We start from the raw sequence: 12,312 nt of genomic DNA on the forward strand, positions 1-12,312 counted from the left end.
GAAACTGTGTAAGGTGTCAGTGACAGCTATGATTCATAGTTTCTGATTAAAGCAATGCAGGATGTGCAACAGTATGTGGACAGCAATTTTGATATGGAAATGCAAAAATATTACAAAGTATATTCCTAAAAGCCATTTTCAGTGAGGTTTTAAACTCCAAAGTCAGAATATGGTCACCTCTGAGGTTATTTTAGTTACCCAAGGAGATATGGTTTGTGGGGATTGTTATTTTGTGGGGCTGTTTCTTGTTTTTGGAAGTCAAGCTTTTTTCTTTTCCTTCAGAACTTAGTGCTTCTAAAAATGTGACCTTTTCCCTTTTCTGTTATTTTTCAGGGAAATAACTATATCTGCTGCCTCTTACCATTATTGGAATAGAAGCTGAGAAGCAGAAGAGATGTTGGAAACAATTGGTAATCTTTTTTTATTTGTATCACTATATTTTTGTGGCCAAATCAAGTGTGCATGATAGATTTAGGACATTGGTATATACTGCTTAGAGAGGTATTGTGAAAAATATCTGTTGTACGTAGAAATACATGATGTGTTTGAGTTTTTGTATTTTGTATTTGAAAACAAGAAGTGTACCATCATTTGTTTAGTGTATTTAATTTTTAACCTGTTGTCTTGATTTCATTGTTTTAATCTGTACTAGAATCAAAAAAGTTTGTATGAAAAAGACAAATGTTTTCTATTGTGGCTATTTTTGTCACAGTTCGTGCAACTGAATTTTAATGAAGTGTCTTTCACTTTTGTAACCCAGTTCTTGATGGACAAAGATGTAATTTTCTTTGGCTTCTGTTTTGTACTCTACCTCCAACTTCCTGTTTCATTAGACATGTTTGGGCTGAGTTTTTTGTTCAGAGCGGAACCATTGAAGTCCTCTGTAGTTTGAACAGTAGAGAGGGATACATTTAAACCTGTTACCTGCTTGTGTGCAGCTGTTTCTAAACTGCTACTGACTAGGAATGATTATCACTACAGATACACATCGGGCCCTCCAGGCCATGGAGCGCTTACAGGCAAAACTTCGGGATCGAGGTGACATTGCAAACGAGGAGAAACTGAGCTTATTAAAATCAGTGCTGCAGAGTCCTCTCTTTAACCAAATTCTCAACCTTCAGACTTCTGTTCAACAACTGAGAGATCAGGTAGGAAAAGCAGCCTCCCAGGCACAAGAGAAAAATTGCTAAGAAGGTGCAAAAATGTATGTGTGTCTGCATGCTGAACAGTGAAATCAAATAGCCTAAATTAAAAGTCTGATCCAAAGCTTCAGGGAACTGAGGAGGACCTACCCGTTGACTTTTCTGGACTTTGTTGGGGCCCATAGTTTGTGTATGTGTTTTTTATGTATGTGCTTGTTACTTACAATGTACATGGTAGTGAAATGGTGGCAGTGGTTGGGGAGTTAACGTAAGTCTTTCTGACTGTGTCCTTCGAAAGGAACATGTTTTGTATGATATCTTAGGATTTTTTTCCTAGGAGCCTTTTGTTGCCCTCTGGTGTCTTACCCTGCTAAAATGAGAATATGTAAGAGAAACTGTGGAATGTTGACTTCAGAAGGACATGAAGATCTTTTTTTTTTTTTTTTTTTTTCCAATAGGAATAAAAGATCAAAGAGAAGTGAGAGCTCCTACCTCCTTTTTCTTGCTCAGGGTTTTAAGTAGAAGTATTACTTCTCTACCTGTCTTCCATGAGGATGAGAAAAAGGACAGCAGCTCAGCCATATTGGCTTGATTGTTTATTACTATAATTTAATTTCCTTGTCAGCAGAATAAGAACTTGAAGAATAGTTCAATAACTGAATTAGCACTGAACTGTGTATCTGGGTTTGCAAATAGTTGTTCCTGTTGACTCCTGCAAGATGAACAGCTCTGTGGCTGGTATGCAGAAATGCCGAAGTGGGAGGTTGCAGCCCCTGCACACTGGCCTTACTGTCAGCGTGGAGCAGCGTCTGGTCTCTGACTGGACTGTGGCTGGTGACGAGTCCTCACGATCTTGATGCTACTTCAACTGTGTGGCAGAAGAGCACAATCTGGCCCTTTATTGCTTCTTTTGGATCATCTTGATGCTATTTTGCACAGACAAGAAATAAGTTAGAATGGTGCCTACAGCGTAATATGTGACCATGATTTTCAGATTTTGCATGTTTGATATGTAGAGACCTGATGACACTGGAGTGATTTAAAAAAATCTGGGAAAAAAAGATGTTTTGAGAGTTTGTTTGCTCTGCTATTTGAAAAGGAGAATTTAACAGTGACATAGAGAAATTGTGTCACTTGTGTGGTGATGGCTCTGGGAACATGTAGTGAGAATTGAAAGTGTGCCTGAAGACTTAATGGGAATTTGATGAAAAGGCAAATTAAATTTTCACTTCCAGACATTAGCTGTGAAATTAAAGGGTGCTTCTCTTTTTAAATACAGTCACCTAAATTAGTAAAATGAGGCAGCTGATACTACAGGTGGGTAATTTCAGATGTGTATTTTTTAAAAAGCAAGTAATAGTTTTACCTTCTGCCCTAACCCTGCAGGTTTGTCTGTGCAGTAACTTTAGTGGCCTGTGCATGTTGCATGGTACATACCCAGTGTAGTTGACAGGGGAGCTACGTGGAAGTGAATTCCCTTCTTGATAGGTGCTTATATGAACACTTGCACATACAAATGCATTTCTGGCCATTCTTAGATTTGGGTGAGCTCTTCACAAAGTGTCCTGTGTTTTCTCTGTAGAATAATTTCTTCCGTACAATGTAGCATGAGATTGCCTGTCTCTTTGCTTTATTTAGATCTTTATAAAGCGTATTGAAACAGCACAACTAATGAAGTCATGAAATAGGCAGTCATGTTAAAAAATTGTATTTCTTGGCGTTTTCAAAGGCTCAGTTTTGACAGTTTTGTCAGTTTTGTTCAAGGACACTCTTTAGTTTTATGTCTGGGAAGGCACTGTGCTCTTGAAACTCCTAAACTACAGGTCGGTGAACACTGCAAGGCATGTTAATAGTGAACAGGGTTTTTGGCCAAGCCATGCCAGACTGAGGAATGAGAGAAGTTGTTTCCCAAGCACTTGCATCAGAACTGTGTTTGAGACAGAGTGACAAATGGTGCTGAGCTGTGCAGTGGTGAGGTATTTCAGTCTCAACCCACTCTAGAGCAAGGTGGCTAAATTTTTTTGATGTTTTATGATGAGCTGCACTGAAAGCTGAATGGGGTCTGTTTCTTCTCAAGGTGAAGAGTAGGTGACAGTCTGTTAAACTGCTCCTATGTTTTTAATTAGTTTGTGATTTTTTAAAGAACTGCAAGACTATTATAAAATTCTCAGGAGAAGGCCATCTTTCAGGGAAGTAGAGGTGGAAAGAGAGGATGGGAGCAGAGAAGCAATAATGGCAATTTACTTTCTAAGTCAAACTGATTCCTTGCAAGCATCCCAACAGAAACAGGTCACTAAGTGAGGCCTGCTTGTGGACCTGTGGTGACCTCAATAAATATGAGGGTAGGACGTATTCCTGTCTTGAGGCACTGTGTCTGGAAGACACAGAGTTGATAGTGAGAACCCCCTCTTCAGTGTGTGCAGTAAGTCTGGATAATGAGCTGGCAAATCTTGTGAGCATTGGTCATGTTTTCTTAGCAAAAATCAGGATGCAAATATACAGTTTTAGCAGACAAATATTCCTTGCATTCCAGCGAGACTTACTACCATTTTTCATGGTCTAAAATAGTAGACTTCCTTTTCTTTTTTTTTTCCTACAGATAAGTAATCTTTGAAGCACCAAAAGAATATCTGAAAAATTGTCTTTCTGCATGTGTGGAGGTATTTCAGATTTGCTGTCCCATTTCCTTAAAGCATCTGTGTCTTAATTGGAAATTGATCCCCTGCGTCCCTTCATTGTTGGTGTGTGCTTAAGAAGAGCCTCTTGCATTTATGTTATATGCAGTGATGTGGACTGCGTGGTATGTTGCTTCATCTGGATGTTGGTGAGGCATCGTGCTAAAGACAGCAAATCTGATGGTTTGGTGCTTATTGGTACATGCTTTAAAGTGTTGGTTTTTTTTTTTTTTTTCTTAAACAAGTGGGCAGGATTTGTTTCCCCTACAAATCTGTCATTGTGAGGTTAAGAACTGGAGTGGGAAAAGTCTTGGGACAGCAAAGGGATTTTTTTTTTTGAGAATTACTGTCCTGACTTCACTAGTCACTTGAGTTGAGGAGTGCTGAAGGAACTAGGTTTTTTTCTGCCTCTTTGGATCCTTATTCTTCAGTGAATGCTTGTTTTCTCATGCTGAAGAGCAATCTTGTCGTTTGAAGATAAGGGAGTGACAGAAAGGAAAGGCAGAGATTGTGATGTTTTGAACTTTCCAATAATATTTTCTTTTCTTTGTAAAATATTTTAAATAAAATACTCAAACCATGCTGGCAGTCCTGTCCCGCTTCTCTTCCTTTCCTTTTTATCTCTTCCTTGCCTATGTCCTCCTCCCCTCCTCTTCCCGCCTCCACTCCACTCAGGGCGCTACCGGAAGAAAATACCCTTCCCTTGGCTGAGCTGCATTCCTCAGATTTTTTTTGCTTGCTTGACCATGTTTTTTCGTTCACAGTGGGGTAATGGGGAAGAGTGCCCCCACGGTGCAGCATGTACTGGGTTGTATGGTATAGCTGAGTTTCAGTGCTAGACCGGATTTAGGGAAGAAGTGGAGAAACTGTGTATTTTCATACTGCCTATGAACACTCTGTGATTTGCACAACTACGGGAGACCTTTAGTTCCTATCCTGAACCCCTTTCTGCAACAATGCCATTTGCTCTGTGCTTTGAAACAAAGTGCTTGTAAGGAGATGCTAGTTTGGGATCTGCTTCACCTGCCTTGGGGACCGGGATGTAGAGGAGCAGCCAGGAGGGTGGTGCTGGAGAAGTGCTGATGCCAGTGCCAGTGCCTGTTCCCGAGGAGCCCGGGGGCTTCCACTGCGGTGCAGACAGCGTGGCTGTGGGGAAGGCCTGGCAGGGCAGGGCGCCTGGCAGCACTGTCCTCACTGCCGCCTCGCTGCAGGGCTCGCACGGCGGATGGCTTGCCCTTCATTGCTTCCAGTGCAATCACTGTTGCAGCCAACCTTTTTGCTACTCAGGACTCTTGCAGTCAGCTGAAGTACTGCTCTCTGCTTCGTGGGGTCTCCAGGGGCTGGGGCTCAATGGCTGGAGTGCAGAAACACTGAGAATTTGTTGTTGTCCAAGTTGAGACCTAGCAATGCCAATTATGTTGTTTTAAATGTTGATACACTGCAGACATGGCTTGGGTAGCTCCTTTTTTGTTAAAAAAAAAATGTGAGCGACTGCGTGTAAGCACTATTTAATTGCATTTATTGTCTGTCTGTGCAACTGTAATGTAAGTTTATGTCATACTCGGTGGTGTTTTTGAATTTTTCTTTTTGTCTTTCACCAAATTATGTCTACATTACAGATGTTACGTACAGTGACGAGAAAGCCAGTCAAGGAAAATTAGCATAAGCCAAATTATAAAACAAAACAATATTCTTTCATACATACTTACACAATCACAATGCTATAAAGCTACTTCTTGATGGAATTGTGGTAATTTTATTACTGCAAAGTAGTGCAATTTATTTATTATAAAAAATATTTCATGCAACCACAAGAGCATCTTCTTTTTAAGATTTCCACTTGTGTTTTATTGCTCACTCTGGAATGACTTGTTCTTCTGTGGTTAGCAAGAGTATACACCAGTTCTTCTCAACTTTTACGTGTTATAAGCCTGTATTTCATGAGGGACAGGGAAAAGAGTGGTTGACATGTTTCTGCCTGTAATGTGTCTAGGGATTCTGAACTTCCACCTTTAGGATCATTATAAATATCATTATAAACCAGAAAAGTTTTTAAGTATGTGTGTGTTTTGGGAGAGGAGACATTCTGAAATCTAAGTTTTTTGCATACACAAAACTTTTTTCTGTTAGCAGTTTGACATTTTTTCTTAGAGTTGCATTTTTTTCTTGGAATTTCGCAAGTCAGAAGCCAGTTTATGTGCGGTAGGCTTCCTGTGTTAAGCACTTCCTCCACTGAAGGTGTAACTGTGTTTGTTTAAAAAAGGTGTGATGAAAACAAGGTGTTGCTGTCAATTGCTGTTGAAGAGGTGGTGTTTGGTACTGCATTGTAGCTGTGCTGTAATCACAGTTGTACTGAAGATTTGAGGTGAAGCTTTTTAAAGTTTAAAGAAAAATACCACAAGACATACCTTAAATGAAGAACTCCTTCAGACTTACCTGGGGAAGAAAATGGTGGTACTGGGCACATGTTCAAGTGGAAGTTAATTTGCCCGCAATGGCTAGCCTGCCATTTGAACGTTCCAAACTGTGCAATGAGCTGCCTAAAGCAATCCTCTGTTAAGCAGTACTAGCAGAACTAGTGTTTAAAGTTCTAGTTAAACTGGTGTGGATTGGAGGGTTATTGTTGCTTATAGAACATAGTACAGGATGGGGCACAGAGCTCCTCTGAATATTGAAGGTTGTGCTGTATCGAGTATTGAGTGGTACAAGAAGTATTTTAAATTCAAAGAAGGCATATAATACAATTCATCTTAAGGGCAATGTGTCATACTCAATGACCTTTTATTTTTGTTGTGTAGCTCCATTTTTTTTCTTTGCTGTTTGTGCATACAGGAAAGTGTTTTATTGTATATTAGGGAGAAACAGTATCATGATGTAAACACCGTTTGTATCATTTGTACTGTTCTAAAAATATCATATTTTAGGATTACTGTGGCTTGCTTGATCTACTTTTTGTACATTGCATGATTTTTCCAGTGTTGCAACTTGCTCCCTGCACATTTCTGTGTAAAGGAGTGCTCTAGATACAGGAAGAACATTAACTTTTTATCCAGAGAGAGGTTTCACAGATTGGGATTGTCTCTACATCAGCAATGTGCACACCATGTGATAACATGGAAAAACTTAAAAGTGACATTCATGAAGGAAGATGGAAGGGAGATGGACAATGGATGGGCACAGCAGCGGTTCCTCAGCTGCAGTCAGTTTCTGTGCCTTAAAATTCTGTTTCTGTCCTTTTTTGCCTGTATGGCTCTTTCTTTTTAAGGCAGAAGGAGTTCTAACTTTCTGTGTAGTCTTTCTATATAGTCTCAACTTTTGCTCTTAGCATTGTTGTAGAGTTTTCCTTCTTTTCCGTTTTTTGTCTCAGATGATGACTGCACACTCCATTCAAAGTGGGGAATTCACACATAGTTGGATTTTATAGAACTATCAATAATACCAGTGACCCTTCCCCTTCTGCTGATGTGAAGGATGAAACTTCAGGAAGCTCCTGCCACGTTAAAAGGGTCCCCAGACAGATTAATGTTGTGCTTAGAACGATGCTAAATGAAATTGAAGGCATTTAATGTATTTTTCTCTAGGTTTAATCTTATTGACTGGAGTCATTACCACTCTCAGCTGCTGAGCCTTGCCTACTTAGTTTGAGGTTACCACTCCAAAGGCTGCACCAAAGAGGTTATGTGAGCTTTCACTAATCCACATTGGGCAAAATCACTAGGTTTTACTCGTATTATGCAGTTGCTTGTTTAGGCTAACCTTGCTGGCTTTGCCTGAGGAGGTGGATGAGTTCTCTAGTAACTCCTTTCAGCAAGCAAGCTCTGAGGATGGTAACAAAAAAAAGTTCAGTGCTCTTTTCTACAATACGCACTGCAATTTAGAAAGTGAACATATAACCATGCCTTACTAACATTTGTGATATCAGACCCATGTATTATGACCTTTGAGTGCACATGAGAAGTAGTTTGGGTTTGCATCTCATATACTCTTAGGCTGCTTTATTTTGCTGTGAAAATGTTTTTAAATAGAAATAATGCAAGACTGGCTTATTACAGTGGTGTTAGATACCCTTACAAATAATAATTTGACCCATGACAATTTTTTGCGGGAAGGAATGTGACAGCAGGATGTATAAGAGGATTTGAAGATGGAGGAAAACAAGAGATGAAGCATATTAATTGACCAAGTTCAGTGATACACTTCTATACATTGATATGGATGGCATTGGGAAGGTGGAAGTGAATTAACATATTATATGGACTCATGCAGATAAGAAACATGGTATGGCACAGACTATTAGTTTCAAATCCATGCATATAATGTAAGGGGAAATCTTGGATTCATGGAAGGGCAGAATTTTATTATGTTTCTGAGTGTTGTTACATGTAATGAACTGTGAAGCAAGGGTTATCTACCTGTGCCTTACAGCCTTGCTGAAATGACTTTATGTGCTTAAAGAAAGTGCATGTGTGCCCATTTTAGACATTATGGTTTGTTTGAAACATAACCCAAGTGATTCCTCACAAATATGGACACCAGAGTATAGTCACTGTGTGGTGGAAATCACTGAGTTCCAAACATCTTCGTTTTCCTCTTTCCAGTTTGTTATGGCAGAGGAGGCTAAGTGCTGTTAAGCACTTTTCTTTCCAGTGCTGTCCTGTGGTATTTTTCTTTAACTTCATATTTGTTCTATTTTATTTTTGTAAAGCACCCAGATGAGAAAGAATTGTGTGATGGAGAACAATACTGATCTTTTAATGACCGGACTGTTGGGAGAATGATATGATAAACCTAATGGAAGTAGCATGCTTAAACAGTTGAGACAACGGTGCGGTAGACATTTTAGAATACATTTACAGTGTCGAAATTTTTGTTGATATTTGAAGTTTAAAAATAAGGCTTCAGGGAATGGGAATCCCAGTCTTTTGTATTGTGTTGCAGAATGCTAGAAAATTTGCACTGTAAAACTGTGAAAAGTATTTGAGGCTGCAGTATTGTGGTCCTAAATTGTGGTTAGTGTGCCAGGCAAGTATGAAACAGATCAATGTGGAGTTAAACAGTGCCTGTTGACAGCCAACAGGCAGGTGGGACAACAACCAGATCAGGGCTGCTGCTTCAGCTGAGCTTTGTACTGTCACCAGCCGTTCATTAGATTGGTCGGCAGAGACTGACTTGGAAATAGGTAATATACTATGGCTGGGCAAAGTGGAGAATTTTCTTATTTTCTGTTCTTTTCTGCTCTAAGTGTATTGTCAAGGCTGCCTGCATAAAGGTACGACTATAGTTTTCAGATCAGCCTGGTGATTTTAGACTTGTTCAGTGATTTTGTGTTTGATTCTAGCTCATGTAGAGAGTCACATTGGCAGCTGTAGCGCATAGTGATGCAGAAACCCTGACCAGTGAAATTTGTTCCCTATGTAGCTGGTGAGGTTTCTTTCTTTTTTTTTTCATTAAAATACACATGGTTTGTGTTTTTTTTTAGTTTTCTTGTAAAATAATTGATAAATTTGTTTTTAAAAGTACTGGTACTGTAGGAAAAGCTTGTTCCTACTTGTTTACCTCTACCATTGTGTTGGAGTACTTCAAGCTGCTGTGCTGGTATGAACAAAAGACTTTTAGACAGAGTGTGGAAATAATTTTGGATTATTTTAATCAATTTCTTTCATGTTTTATGCTGATAATTAACAACTTTACATCAATTATAAATACTGAAAATAATTTTTCTTTTTAAAATTGCAAACTGGGATTTCAAATGTTTTTAACAAGCAATTGGCCTATTATGATGCTCTTGAATAAGGAGGAGGTTTCTGCTATGTATATAAGTCTGTGTTGCCATCAATCTTTTACAGGTAAATATTACACCTTCCATACATTCCACTGGTGAATTCCCTCAGCTTCTCCATCATGGTGTGAACATGGGGTCCTTGCCACATAATGAGTCGTATTTGTTGGCTCAGCAGAATGGTAGCCCAGCTAATGTGCTAGAAGCATCGGTGAGATCCATTACTCCTCAGGTTAATGGAAAGTCCTCTGGTGATGACTTTGAGCAGCTGATCAGAAATATGTCCCAGGTAAGCATGTCGTCTGGTAACCATGAAATCTGGATCAGTGGTTATCTGGAAGATTAAAATCCATGTATGTATATTTAAAAGCAAACGAGTTATTAAGCAAACCAGAGCTCACTTGCTATATAAAACAAAAATAACCTTTTAATTTGAGGAACAATTGGTAAATAAGAAAACAGTTGGAGAAGTAACCTTGACATTGTCACTGCTGAGTTACTGTCCTTAGCTGGGCAGTGAACCTCTTACAGATCAGCATGCCATTGTGCTTCTGTGCTTGTTGTAGGACTGCTGCTCTGTGTGTGAGGGAGATGCTTTGTCAGAGCGTGGTCTTGTGTGCATAACTAATCAAACCTAGTTGTGTGACTTGCTTGGAAATAAGACGGAAAATTCCTTTTTGGCCTTGCTACGCATTGTTCTGTAATCTTACTGCTTTCCTGTGGTGGGCAGAAATGATGTACGAGTCCCTTCAATGGCTAGAGCTGAGAATGGTCAGGCATATTCTAGCATTTTTCCAATGAACCTGTAATAGAGCCAGATAGGGGAAGTGTTCTGCTGTTCTCCGGGAAAGCCTTTTGCACAGTTCTACTTTTTCCCTCTTCCTGAAATTCATCCTCTTTCTCTAGTTCTGCTTGAGAGTTGGCCTGTACCCTCTAATATTTTATAGGCACATGTATCCTAGTTTGGTCACTACTAAGACTAAACTCTGTATATTTAGCTGTTGTTTCCTGATTTCCTCTTCTAGGCAGTAATCTTTATTTCTCACATCTTTCATAATTGTCACTTTTCTGTATGACAGTGAGAAATCGGAACCGAACAGCTATGTTTCAGTTATTAGCTAGTGTAGCCCTGTCCAGCTGTAGCTGTCAAACTAGAAACTAATTTCCAAGTTGTTTATCACATTCATTATGTTACTTTTCAACGTTTTCAACATTTGTGCTCTTTTTTTTTTTTTTTTTCCTGTTAAACAGGGTCGTCTTGTTGAGACCATTGAGCTTATTAAACCTTTAAGTGGTGGTTTGGGCTTCAGTGTTGTGGGACTTAAGAGTGAAAACAGGGGAGAACTGGGAATATTTGTGCAGGAAATCCAGGAGGGAAGTGTGGCACATAGGTAAGATTATTTTACTGTACCAAGTGTTAACATGACACTGCAATTTAGTTGTGTTATTGTTCTTGTTTTTGTAGTACAAGGGCATGTTTCTCTCATATTCGAAGCCATACATAGCAGATTTAAAATTACTTACCACTACAATTTATGTTACATTGGAACAGGGCAGTGTATGATCTGTTCTGAATTTCTAGAAACTACAGATGTAGTTTCTCTGTGGTTTGTTTATATTATCTCTCTTCCAGCAGGGAAAATGGGGAGGTTACTATTCTGTGTCATGGCTTTTAAAGCTGAGATACAGACTTTGCCATCCTTGAATGCATTGAAAAACAATTTGGTGCAAAAAAATCAGTTGTAACTAGCAGTGTTGTTGGTTAGGTAGAGTCCCACTGAGCAGGTGTGAAACTCAGCTTTTAAGTCAAGCCAGGCTTGACTTAAAGTTGTTGGGCTCTAAATTAAGATATTCAACTGATGTTACCAGAAACTGAGCAATAATAATAGCGTGCTGAAAGTATGCTTTAGACTTCAATCCTGATTCCACAAGTAGTGCAGAGAGAAATGTATTTCTGCTTTAAGAACAGCCTGAGGAAGCAAATGAACTCAGTGATGAATGGCCGCAGCACTTGTTCAGTGCAGACTGATGGGGTGTATGGATGGGGTGTGTGGATTTGCAGATTAGGATCCTGGACAGAGCTACTTCATGATGTACTCTATATGTTGTGCGTGGCGGCTGAGCCATCTCACTGCTATTTCTCACTGTGCTGTAGGGAGAGATTTGCTGATTATTTGTGGTCTGAACGCTGTCCTTTTAACAGAGGGCAGAGTGTGGACTACAGACACAAAATGGCACGCTCTGTCATTACAGTATTTTTTAATGTGCCTAAATTCCACCTTTTTTTTTTTGTTCTTCGCCTTCAAGAGGTCTTTGCTTTTATTTCTCTTATTCCACGGAGTTCAGACCTATCTTTACTGAATCAAGCCCTGCCTTATTCACTGGTGAGAAGAGAAACATTGAACAACTGTTGCAGAGCTTGTAAATTAGAAAGGCCCTGGCAGTAATAAGTCTTTGAGAGTGCTGTGAAAAACAGTTCAAATTCACAAGCGAAATATTATGGGTTGAAGCTAAACAGTGTTTTTCCTGGGTGCTGTTGAGTACCTTGGCTTCTATGCTGTAGGTACTCACAAAAGCTGGTCTTACAGGGATCCTTGTTTTTGTTGTCGTCCTTTGTTTTCAAAGTATTGCTGCTTCAGGATGTTGAAGACAAGAGTCCAGAGTTTTTGCTGGTCTGTTACAGAAACAATAGAACTGGTGGAGGAGGCAGAGGGTA

General features: G+C 39.4%; 1 protein-coding gene across 1 annotated transcript in view; it reads left to right on the forward strand.

The window, feature by feature from the left end:
- Nucleotides 1-330: 330 nt before the first annotated feature.
- LOC104167270 (multiple PDZ domain protein-like) overlaps nt 331-12,312 on the forward strand; it is a gene marked incomplete at its 3' end in the record, with an annotated part of 30,154 nt that continues 18,172 nt past the window's right edge. The window contains exons 1-4 of the mRNA XM_009707479.1: nt 331-410; nt 982-1,148; nt 9,664-9,885; nt 10,848-10,987. Of these exons, the coding sequence (XP_009705781.1) occupies nt 395-410; nt 982-1,148; nt 9,664-9,885; nt 10,848-10,987 (545 nt within the window). The remainder of the gene's footprint in view (nt 411-981; nt 1,149-9,663; nt 9,886-10,847; nt 10,988-12,312) is intronic.

This window comes from Cariama cristata, unplaced genomic scaffold (assembly GCF_000690535.1).
Source record: "Cariama cristata isolate BGI_N322 unplaced genomic scaffold, ASM69053v1 scaffold11119, whole genome shotgun sequence".
Taxonomy (NCBI): Eukaryota; Metazoa; Chordata; class Aves; order Cariamiformes; family Cariamidae; genus Cariama; species Cariama cristata.